The sequence below is a fragment of the Marmota marmota genome, unplaced genomic scaffold (genome assembly GCF_001458135.2).
Source record: "Marmota marmota marmota unplaced genomic scaffold, marMar, whole genome shotgun sequence".
Lineage (NCBI taxonomy): Eukaryota > Metazoa > Chordata > Mammalia > Rodentia > Sciuridae > Marmota > Marmota marmota.
The window spans coordinates 5,056,167-5,068,307 of record NW_025999944.1 but is presented as its reverse complement, the minus strand read 5'-3'; the positions used below and the strand labels follow the sequence as shown (position 1 = coordinate 5,068,307).

Here is a 12,141-nt window from a genome sequence, read left to right as displayed (position 1 = left end):
ACAAGCATGTGGTTGCAAAAATGTGCTTAGACAACTCCCCACCTCAAGTGGTTCTGTCCTAGGCAGCAGTTCAATGGGCACTATTCTGGTGTTGCTTTTTATTTATACGTGCGCTATTTGGAAAGTCCACAGTAGTTGTAAAGCCTTTTTTCCTTTGTCCAACCAACATCAAGAGTATTTACGTGTTCTCGTCCCTGGCGAAGGCTCACCAAGTCCCAGCTCTTGTAGAGTCTGTGTTCCAGACTGTGTTCTGTTGGTGATGTGATTTTTCTGAGTCTTGTGCTTTTTTGTATCAGTAGCATTTTTAGCATGGAAAGTCGTTAGGATACACACACAGGCGTATACATCTATATAAGTAGACACATATGTGCGTGTGTATATATACGTATTGCCTTAGGTTTATATTTACGCACATACACACCCACCAAAACAGACTCGCGCTGTGCCGTGCTCTGGGACCTGTTAATTTGTTTTCTTTACTTCTTTACTTCATAATTTTTTCAATGATGTTAACTATTTTTGCAGTAGTTTTAACAGCTGAATGCAGTCCACTACATGGCCGGTTAATGATTTATTTAACCAAATTCTTCCTGAGAACATGTAGGTTGTTTCCATTTTCTGTTATGTTAAACAGCACTGTGGTGACCTTCCTTGTTTTAAATACTTTTAACTCTCCATAGTTATTTGGTCAGGAAGAAGTCCTGAAAGTATTTGCGAGTTCAGATGTTTGGCACAATTTTAGGGCTTTTGATACATGTTGCCAAACCCCCTACTATAAATAGGTGTACTTCTTGGCAGTACTTTTTCCCTATCCCAGGAGCAAAGAAGAACGTAAAAGTTTGAATTGGCAATGGTGGGGTTGGGGGGAGAGCTTAATATTAACCCAAGAGAGAACTAAAAGTCCTGTGGATCTTACTTTTTCATGAGTCCCTGGTTAGTGACTTTCTGCCACGTGTCTGTTTTAGTATGACCCACACTAATGTTATTTTCCATTTCTTTGTGCTCACATAATGTTGAACAGCTCTGGAACAATTACTTCCATTTGGCGGTAGCGTTTCTCACCCATGAGTCCCTTCAGCTGGAAACCTTCTCACAAGCCAAGCGCAACAAAATTGTAAAAAAGTAAGTGTCCCTGTAAACTTGGCGATGAAGGGAAAGGCGATTCTTCTGTGCACATTCGGAGCTGTACTTTGGGTGCTGCAGGAATACAGTGTTCAGTGACTACCCATAGTAGTCGCTAAGGGTAGTGATGGTGAGGTAGGTCTTAGTCACTTGATAACTCAGATTCCCTCGGGTCACATTTTTTTTTTTTTTCCCCTCACATTCCCATCAATCATCTGCCTGGAAAGGTGCCCTGTGTCCTCCTGGGCCCAGGAACAGCTGCCATCTGCTGGCAGCTCATCTGAATTGCAGGTGCAGGGCCTCTTTCCACTTCACAAGGGAATCCCTTTGGCACAGTCACCTACTGTCACTTCATCAGAGAAGCCAAGAAGCCAACAGCCTGAAATTCCAGATTTCTGGCTTGGAATTTAGAATGGACTCCGGTCCAGGAATGTGGGAGATTTAGGGACGGGTTTCGCTGTCTTCGTCTCTGGTCTGTTTCGAGTTAATTTAGATCCTGGAAAGGCAAAGCAGTGTAATTTAAGAGTGACTTGAGGAATTTTTTATTTAAATTTGAAATTTTATATCCATTTCCCCTGGTTGAAATATCCAGGGTTTTAGGCAAATTATTTAACATTTCTATATTTCTGTTTCCTTCCTAAAACAACTGAGGTTGGTAGTGACTGTGTTTTGGTGGTTGCTTTTGTTTTTGGTGGTACCGAGGATGGAACCCAAGGGCATTCTACCTCTGAGCCACATCCCCAGCCCTTTCTTTTTAAATTTTTAAAATTTGAGAGAGGCTCTCACTTACTTGCTGAGATTGACCTCAAACTTGTGGTCCTCCTGTCTCAGCTCCCAAGCTGCTGGGATTACAGACATGTGCCACCATATCCAACAGGACTGTGATTTAATATACAGTGACTCAGGAGGCTGAGGCAGGAGGATCACAACTTTAAGGCCAGCCTAGGCAACTTAGCAAGACGCTCTCTCAAATTAAAAAATAAAAACAGCTAGGGGTGCAACTTAGTGGTAGAACACCCCTGGGTTCCATCCCCAGACACACACGTACACACACACCACACACACCAAAAAGAAAGAAGAAAGAAAAAGATTACAGTATGACCTGTTTTGTAGATTTCCCCAAGGGGAAACACTTATTGCCTCCATCCCTTGATCATTTGCTTTAGAATGTCTTAAGTAACAATGTAACTTCTTTAAGGGATGGATTTGATTTGGGTTCAGTGACTGTAAGTGAAGTTACTTGATTGCAAGTCTGAAAAGAAAAAAAAGGCTACTTAGGATTAATGATTCTGGTTCTGGTTAAAAAAAAAGTATGACAGTGAATAGAAACCATGTAAAAACATGTGTGTATAAGGGCAAAGATAAAATTTGGGGAATAAAACCAGTTATATTAAAGTTATAGAAATGTGAGGATTTGTTTCAAGCTTTCTTAAAGTAGGATCAGCAGAAGTATTAAACAATAGGAATAGTGATACTTCTGTCTGTTAAATCCCAAATGTCGATGACATAGGCTCATCTAACTTTAATAATAAAATAAGCTCAAGCATTTTGTTAGATGGAATAGTTACAATTTTTTAAATGTGATTTTTTTAAAAAAATAGTGGCTTCTTACTAGACATCAAAATGACCAAATTTATATTATGTACTAATATGTGTTGCAGTGAGTTCCATTATTATGTTCCATTACTACAATGCACCAATGATAAAAGGAAGAAAATATGCGGGCTTATGAAGGCATTTACAAAGGAAGAATTTGAATAAAAAATGTTGGGGCAATCAAAGCGTCACTAAAATAGTCTAGAGCAGCGACCACAGGATGGTTTGTGAGCCGGAGTGTTCCCAGGAAATATCAGGACCTACCCTATTTCCGAGTTTCAGCCCCCAGCCTCTGATGTGGTAGGTGGGGTGGGGCAGCCTCAGGCGTAAGAATTCTTCAAAGATTTCCAGGAGGATGGGCTTGGCCTTCACCCAATAATCACCTAATCACTTGGGAGTCACTGCCTAGACCAGGGTTTCTCTGCTCCTCCTCAGTATCTGCTGGTGAGCTGTATGACTATCTGCACCATCTGTATAAAAGCAGTAAGCTCTGGGTTTTTTCCCCCAAGGACAGGTTTTCCCCCTTCCTGGGCTCTATTGCCCTGAGAATGCCGCTTCCCAGGGTGAGAACTTTGAAGAACATGCTAATACAGGTGTACATTACCCCTCAGTATGACTATGTACCTCAGCCTGTTGGCAAGCCCCCGTCACGTCCCTGTGGAAGCCAGCCCTCAGTCCTCTTCCTCTTTATTAGTTTATGTTGAGTGTTTATCATTCTTTCCCCTGAAATCAGTTTGTTCATCTCACTTTTCTTTTTTGTACCAGGGATTGAACCCAGAGGTGCTTAACCACTGAGCCACACACCCCACCCTTTTTTGTGTGGGAGGGTGGTTCCGGGGATTGAACTCAGGGACACTCCACCACTGAGCCACCTCTCCAGCCCTTTTTTGTATTTTATTTAAAGACAGGGTCTCACTGAGCTGCTTAGCACCTTGCTTTTGCTGAGGCTGGCTTTGAACTCACAATCCTCCTGCCTCAGCCTCCTGAACCTCTGGCATTACAGGCGTGCGCCCCCCGCGCCCGGCTCATCTCACCTTCTTAGTTATTTTTCAGCACTTACATTTGGTTCCTTCTGGCCATAAGTCCTCTGTCCTCCATGGGGCTCACTTCTCTTTGGAGGCTGATTTCGGTACTGCCCTCCTCTCTTACAGTGTCAATGTGTCTCATGTGTGACCCAAAGGAGCACAGGCTGATTTTATTCCCCTCACCATTAAACACATAGTCCTCTGTGTCTGTGAGTTCTGCATCCCCCAACAGAGGGATCAAGAATATTTGGGGGGAAAAATTACACCTGTATTGAACATGTATTTCTTGTCTTCATTCCCCAAGCCGTCCACTATAACCAGTATTTGCACAGCATTTGCATGGTACGAGATCTTACTGGTAATATGGAGACACTTGGAAGTGTGCAGGAGGATGTGTATAGTTATGTGCAAATACTGTGCTCTTCCATATAAGGAGCCTGGGCACCTGCAGATTGTGGAGTCTGAGGGGTCCTTGATCCAGTGCCCCCTAGAGACTCAGGAGTGACTTTGTTGCATGCAACCCGTTCCTCCTGCAACTCCTCCTCTCCGTTTATGGTCTTCTTCCTAGATATGGGGACATGAGGAAGGAAATCGGCTTTAGAATCCGGGACATGTGGTATAACCTGGGTGAGTGTCTGACCTTGAACGGGCCCCAGCACAGCTCCATTGTGATAAGCACCCAAGTGGACTCCTATGTTAATTCAAATGGTCCTGAGATGTCCTGTGTGCCTGGAGGTAAAAGCTCTCCTGTGGCTTTCACACCCTCACCTCAGCTGGGACATTGACGACGAGCCCTCTGTTCCTACCGCATCCACAGTTCATCAGTATTTCATCCCTCATTTCTGCACCCAGGTGCCTTACCCACATGCGCTCTTTCTTTTCTTATGGGCCCTGTAGAGGAAGATTATGACGCTCGACTTAATAGCAAAGTGATTGTTTCATATCCTCATTTACCTTTATTTCAGGTCCCCACAAAATCAAATTCATCCCATCGATGGTGGGTCCCATTCTGGAAGTCACCCTGACCCCCGAAGTGGAGCTGCGAAAAGCCACCATCCCCATTTTCTTTGATATGATGCAGTGTGAGTTCAATTTCAGTGGAAATGGCAATTTCCATATGGTAAGGAGTGGTGGACTGGAATTTTACTAATGCACCTAAAATCAGCTCTTACTTATTTTCTTTCTGTACGGAAAAGCCATAGCCTGAGTGATGCAGATCAGCGTTGATCTAAAAATTCCTTTTACATTTCATTGTGTCAAGTGATCGGAGATGTAATCCAACATTCCAGCCCAGAGCCTAGAAGGGCTCTCTTGACTCCTGCCTATGCTAGAGCAGCCTGTCTCCCCTCCTATCCTAGAGCAGCCCGTCTCCCCTCCTGTCCTACAGCAGCCCGTCTCTCCTCCTGTCCTAAAGCAGCCCGCCTCCCCTCCTGTCCTACAGCAGCCCGCCTCTCCTCCTGTCCTAGAGCAGCCCGCCCCTGCTGCCTATCCTAAAGCACTCTGCCTCTGGGGAAGGAAAACTTGACTTCCTGCATTTCAGACCTGTCTGTTGCTGTGTAACTGAGAATAATGCAGAGGCACAACCTGCCTGTCCTGCCTATCATGGGACAGCTGAGGGGAGAGGCAGCGGACCCAGCCCTGCTCTGTTATCTGTGGCTGTGAGAACTTGAGATTGCCAGTGTTTAGTCTACACCTCAATTTCCTTTTCTACAGTGTATTAACTTGAAAAGGAGATTTTTGCATCTACAGAGATCAGCAAAAGCAGTCCCATTAGCAAGACTTATAGCCTGGCCTGAAATCTCAGTGGCTTGGGAGGCTGAGGCAGGAGGATTGTGAGTTCAAAGCCAGCCTCAGCAATGGTGAGGCTTTGAGCAACTCAGTGAGACCCTGTCTCTGAATAAAATACAAAATAGGGCTGGGGATGTGGCTCCGTGGTCGAGTGCCCCTGAGTTCAGTCTCCAGTACCAAAAAACAAATTTAAAAAAAGATAAGAAACAAAAAAGAAAATTAGAATCATAATGCTTTTTTAGATGCATAGTTGTAACAGAAAATAATATTTCAGATTTTGGAGGGGGGGGATGGCAAGGGTAAAGCAATGGACAAAGTAGTATTGGACTTCCCTGGTGCAGTGTTCATGAATGTCTGGAATGGGATCCTCTCCTGTCCACATCGTAAGCAATCCACAGTTCAGTAAAAGGGTTGGGCCAGAGTCTAGGAAGATGAGCCAGGTATCTCACGAGGTCTCTCCGAAGGACGTAACTTTCTGCTGTGAATTCCAACTCTGCTTGCAGTTTGAGAATGAGTTGATCACCAAGCTGGATCAAGAGGTAGAAGGTGGCCGAGGAGATGAACAATACAAGGTTCTATTGGAGAAACTGTGAGTATCTCCGAGACAGGACCTCGGGTTGGTGGCACCATTTGACAGCGGGGAAGGGCAGGGTCTCTGCTGCATGCAATGCAGGCAAGCAGTCTCAGAATCTCTATGTCACACCCCCCAGTGGTCCTTGGTGAGTTGACAGATTGGAGGGCACCCACCGGTGACACTGTCCATCTCGTGCGAGTCAATGCCTGTGTTGTCCTGACCAGCCTCGAGCTGGAGAACAGAACAGATGGGAGAGAGGAGGAGATGCACATAGCTGTGGCTCTTTGCCAGAATTTGTATTTCTGAACCTCAGCAGAAATGTTAACACCTCTAATTATGGCTTTAAAACAAACAGTTAAAGGAAAAACATTTCAAGGTCCACTTAATACCTCATGCCCCATAAGTGACCTTTAGGAACAAAGCAGTTGCCACGCCTGGTGTCCCATACCTGTAATCCCAGCAACTCGGGAGGCTGAGGCAGGATGATTGAAATTCAAGGCCAGCCTCAGCAACTAGGCGAGGCCCTAAGTAATTTACCAAGACCCTGTCTCAAAAAAAGAAAAAAAAAAAAAGCTGAGGATGTGGCTCAGTGGTTAAGTGCCCCTGGAACATCCCCAAATGCTCAGTTACCTCATCCCTCCCCCCCCCCCCAAAAAAAAAGAGAATAAAGCAGTTATAACTGCAGCCAGCTTGGTCTTTCCACTGCCCCGTCCTCTGTCTCACTCAGCACATCCATTCCTTCATCAGAATGCACCTCCACATTCATGTCACCTCTTGCTTTCTTTATTCTTTCTCCTTTATAAAGAATAATAAAAAGGCCGGGTGCTGAAATCCCAGGAGCCAGGGAGGCTGAGGCAGGAGGATCACAAGTTTAAGGCCAGCTTTAGCAACTTAGCTAGGCCCTAAGCCACTTAGTGAAACCCTGTCTCTAAATAAAAACAAGCCGGGCACCGTGGCGCATGCCTGTAATCCCAGTGGCTGGGGATGTGGCTCAGAGGTTGAGTGCTCCTTGGGTTTAATTCTCAGTACCAGAAAATTTTTTAAAAAATTAAAAAAAAAAAAAAAGAAGAAGAAGAAGAAAAAGAGTGTACATGTGGTTAAAACCCCACCAAAGTGGGCATTAGAGAGAATGAGCCTCAAATCCTATTTTCACTACATACTAGGAGTTCAATTTTGGGCCCAGGGATCAAGCCAACCAACACCTCCTTTTTCTATGTACAAAAACAGTATTTTTTTTTTTTAAGTATTGTTGTTAGGACTAAATGAGACATAATTGAGACAGTGCCCAGCATAGCATCTATTGTAGGTCAGACAGTGCCCAGCATAGCATCTATTTAAAGCGCTGGCTGCTTGCTCTGTTGTTGTTGTTATTACTTACAGATCCTCCCACCGTTCAGGGCTGGGCCACCCTGACTTGATTGGTCCTTTCCTCTGCACTTCCTAACATTGACCAGCAGTGTCACCTCCTAAGTTCTCCTCTAGGCCATTTGGGTTTTCCCTGGGTGATGGGAGTTCTGTGGATGAGGCTGAGCTTGGGGACGGGCTCTCCCAACTCTTTTTTTTTTTTTTTTAAGATTCCCTAAGCAACCAACACACTGAATACTCAGAAGTACGATGGGATTGATAGATAGCCTAGATTTAAGGAACAAGAAGTCTTCCTTGGTTTATTTTTCATGGTGATAAGCCCTCTTGGTGCTCTCTTTCCTGTTTCCATTAGCTCTCTCTGACCTTCAAGCCTCCTGGCTTATGACTTACGCAATTTTGATCTCATGAATTAAGTTGAGAAGTTATATATGCATAGAAACATACAGTATTTCCACATGATAAACTAAAAAACTCATTAAGAAAAAAAAAAACTCCTAACACTGTCTTTTCATGTAAAGATTATATTTTGTTTTCTTTGTCCTCTCTGGATAAGTAGCTCAGGAAAATATGACTTCAAACTCTGCAGTGCCCAGAATAATCCTAAAGCCTGGGCTAATTCTTAGAATGCATTTCCTCACCGTTTCTCCCTTTTTCCTAATTTTCTTTTAAATTTCTAATCGAAGAAGTGCCAGAACTTTGTTCTACCTGGGCCCAAAGGGAGAGGTTTAGACCCCAAGTTTTGCCCAGTCTGATTTACAGCTCTGCATTCCTGTCTGAAAGTAACACTCCTGTTGGAAGTGCCGTGTGCTTGTTAGGATTAAGTGAGACACCTCCTCTGAGCTGGACGTCAATCCACGGCTTTCCAGGATGTCATGAGGTGCCAGGTGTTAGGAAGAATAAAGACACAGGAAAGATGGTCTCAGACACCTTCATGAGTCACAAGACCCCATACAAGAGCCTTGTGGGCAAAGGTTCCGTTTCTGCAACATTGAAGGAAAAAAACCACACACACAAACTGACCTTCAAAGGAGGATATTGTGGGCTGGGTTCTAGGTGATGGGGGTAGTTGAACTAAGTCCTGAGTAAACAGTCACAGCCCAAGCAAGGCCACCAAGACAGGATGGAGCTCCCCGGGGGGTGGGCGTCCCCTTCACCAGCATCCTGGGTCATCTTGCCTATTGCCACCTAGTGCTAGGACCGTGGTGAGTGTTCACAAATGACACTAGAGTGACAAGAGTGGAATGAGGACATTTGTCTCTGACTCTGCCCCTCTAGGCTCCTAGAACATTGCCGGAAACACAAATACCTCTCCAGCTCTGGCGAGGTCTTTGCCCTCCTGGTCAGCAGCCTCCTGGAGAACTTGCTGGACTACAGAACCATTGTCATGCACGACGAGAGCAAGGAGAACCGCATGAGCTGTACCGTCAACGTCCTGGTAGGCACCCGCCCCGGAGTAGGAGGCACCCTGGGCCGCCTGTAGGGTGCTGGTGTCCTGCTGAGTCCGGTGGGTGTAGCCGGCTCGGATTCGGACTCAGAGACACTGCCAGCCACAGACCTTGGGGGATGCATTTGGAAAGAGGGATGGGAAATGCAGCATAAGCACCCAGTTCTTCCCACAGACCCTCCTCAGCCTGGTTCCCCGAGTCCCTCACCTGTGCTGGCTTTACTGTTGGAGTTATCTGACCCAGCCTGAAACCGGGTGCCAGGAAGAGGGTTAGTAAGTGAAATCCTCAGGCGGCCGAGCTCTTGGCCGGGCCTTCGTCCCTGTCATCTGTACCTGGCAGCACAGACCTCCAAGGTCGAGTTCACCTTGTGTTCCTGTGCGTACTCTGAACTGAGACCTGAGAAAGCAGATTATCAGGGTAGCCTTGGGGTGCGCTGCCGTCTGGTCCCTGAGGAGCCTTCTCATGTTTCTCAGAAGCAGGATCCTCAAAAAGCGCCTTGGCTTTCTCTTTATAATGGGTCGCTTCGTGGTCTCGTGGGGGAGTTTGTGAAAGGTCACCATGAGCTTTCTGGAAAGCCAGGACACTGTTGGAAAGCAGTGATCGTGCCCAGGCTTCGGGGCAGACTCCCCTCTTCCCCGGCTCTTGACACTGCTGTGTGTCACCTGTTTTTTTTTTTGTTTGTTTGCTTTGGTAGAATTTTTACAAAGAAAAGAAGAGAGAGGACATATACATAAGGTAAGCTGAGGAAGCTTCTTGCCTTCGCGATTGTGTGGGGGCCTTGTGATCGATCCTTCAATAGCAAATGCTGGGCCAGCTGTCTTGCTACCTTTGCCCACAGAAAATGAACTCTTTAAATAGTCACAAAAGATCACACTGCAAGGCGTATACAAGTAGGGGCGTGTCAGGGTTCAGGGGAGGAGAGGAGACTTCCAGCCATCGTAATCTGGCTCACAGGGGCTAGCATGGATTCTGAACCTGGGGTCCCCGAGCACCTGAACATAAAATCACCTTGTGCGTAAAGTGTGTGTGTGTGTGTGTGTGTGTGTGTGTATATGTGTGTATATATATATATATATATATTTTTTTTTTTTTTTTTGTACCAAGGATTAAACCCAGGGGCGCTCAACTACTGAGTCACATCTTCAGCCCTTTTTTTTATATCTTAGTTAAGAGACAGGGTCTCACTGAGTTGCTTAGTGTCATGTCAAGGTGCTGAGGCTGGCTTGGACTTGCAATCCTCCTGCCTCAGCCTCCTGAGCTGTGGGACTGTATGCATGTTCTTGAGGAGGAAGTTCATAGCTTTCGCTGGCTTCCTGAAGGGGCAAGGCACGGAGCAGCACAGTGAGCAACGGGCTCTGCCTGAGAGAGAGGAAGTGTCTATGTAGTGGGGGAGGAGAGCAGGCACGCAGGCCGGGGCTGCTTAGGAACAAGCCACTGTAGGACCACCCCCCAAAGGACTAGCGTGCTCCCACCTCCCCTTCTTACCAGATACCTGTACAAGCTCCGAGATTTGCACCGAGACTGCGAGAACTACACAGAAGCTGCCTACACCCTTCTCTTGCACGCCGAGCTTCTGCAGGTACGTGGGTCAGCAGAGCTGCTCTACACGGGGTACAAAGGTGGCATGCCTTCCGTCCCTTGGGACCAAATTCTACGTGCTTCACGGTTTTAGCAGGAGAGAACCCTATCCACGGGATATCCTTGATCTAAGATGTTTTCACACCTTCTGGGTGGGCACAGCTACGTTTCAGACCCACGCTGGGAAAATGTCAGTTATCAATTATGTGAAAATCCTTAGGAAGTAGAGCCTCACTTGGAGGCCTCTGGTAATTGGCATTCTAATCAAAGAAATAAAACCCAAGTTCATTTACAGGTAAAGAGGTTTGTAAAACGGGAGAGGAGTGGATTACACGTGAATAAAGTGCCATAGGAGAACTTCCCTACTTGTACTCTCTCCCTAATCACAGTTGTATTGTGGCGCAGTAGAGCTGCGTCTGTACGTCAGGAATCCCAAATAGCTGGGTCCCCCCTGACCTTCCTCTAACTCGGGATTCATGTCAGAACTGCTCTCTTGATCTTCGTCTCTGAGTGACTGACAGACAAGTCGGACTCAGTGTGTCCATGACAGAAGTCTCTCCTTCCCTCTCGGCCCCTTGGCAGCCCTTCCTGCTGTGCCTTTCTTCCCCATCTCTGAATGGTGAGGCCGTCTGTTGAGTTGCTCGGAGGCATCCTTCATTCCTCTCTTTCAGTCACTGCCCTCTACTTCCCCAGGAGCAGACCTCGTGGCCCCTCTGTGCAGAGCGTGCCTTTCATCTGTGAGCGGTTCTTCGTCCCCCGTGCTGCTGCCCTGGTCCAGGCCACCAGCGCCTCTCACTTGAGCGCCATAGTGGCCTTCCGTTAGATCTCTTGGCCTCCAATCTTATCCCTAGTAATTAATTTTCTTCTACTATTCAATTTTGTTTTATACTAAGGTAACACACCTACGTGGTTCTAAGCTACTAAGCGTAGGAATTCCCTGCCGCAGCCCTTCCCAAGGAGCTTCCCTGTGCACAGTCAGGGTCTGGGCACTCCAGAGCTCACTGCATGTCGGGTAGGTGGTGGGGGTTGTGGACTGGATTTTACCAGATGATCCAAAAGAAACAGCAGTGTCTGCCAGGCGCCCGACACACACCCCTATTCCCAGCAACTCAGGTGCTAAGGCAGGAGGATCAGAGGTTTGAGGTCATCCTCAGTTTAAGTCTCAAACTTAAAAAATAAAAAGGACTAGGGATGTAATTTCAGTGGTCAAGGGCCCCTGGGTTCCATCCCCAGAATCATAACTAAACAAACAAAAAGTGCAAAAGAGAAAGGAGATTCCCCAGGGTCTGTAACTCCCGGTCTTTTCACTTGGCCTGCTCAGAATGACCACCTCTCGGTCCTGGTGTGGGTAGGAGGTTGGGATGCAGCTTTCTTGCCCTACGTAGTTACTCAGTAGAGATGGCATCTATGAAGCACAGTCCACATCCTCTGGGCGTGCGATCGATCCCAGTGTCACCACAGGCTGAGTGCCTGCGTCTCCGGTTCCTGTCCTAGCACCACAGATTCAGTGACTCATTCTTTAGAATGTGGTTTATCCTCTGGGAACTACTCTTTTTATTGCTTTCTAGTTTTTCTTCCTCTTCCTTCCTGTTTATTTTTACATTTGAATGTTGGAATTGCAAAATTTAAAAATGACTTCAGTGAGAAT

General features: G+C 46.4%; 1 protein-coding gene across 2 annotated transcripts in view; it reads left to right on the top strand.

The window, feature by feature from the left end:
* The window catches only part of Dock5 (dedicator of cytokinesis 5), a 188,982-nt gene that overhangs the window by 139,351 nt on the left and 37,490 nt on the right, over positions 1–12,141 (top strand). For both annotated transcript variants that reach the window (XM_015499468.2, XM_048801569.1), the window contains exons 31-37: positions 1,022–1,122; positions 4,312–4,370; positions 4,709–4,863; positions 6,035–6,120; positions 8,746–8,905; positions 9,610–9,650; positions 10,404–10,494. In XM_015499468.2, coding sequence (XP_015354954.2) covers positions 1,022–1,122; positions 4,312–4,370; positions 4,709–4,863; positions 6,035–6,120; positions 8,746–8,905; positions 9,610–9,650; positions 10,404–10,494 — 693 coding nt within the window. The remainder of the gene's footprint in view (positions 1–1,021; positions 1,123–4,311; positions 4,371–4,708; positions 4,864–6,034; positions 6,121–8,745; positions 8,906–9,609; positions 9,651–10,403; positions 10,495–12,141) is intronic.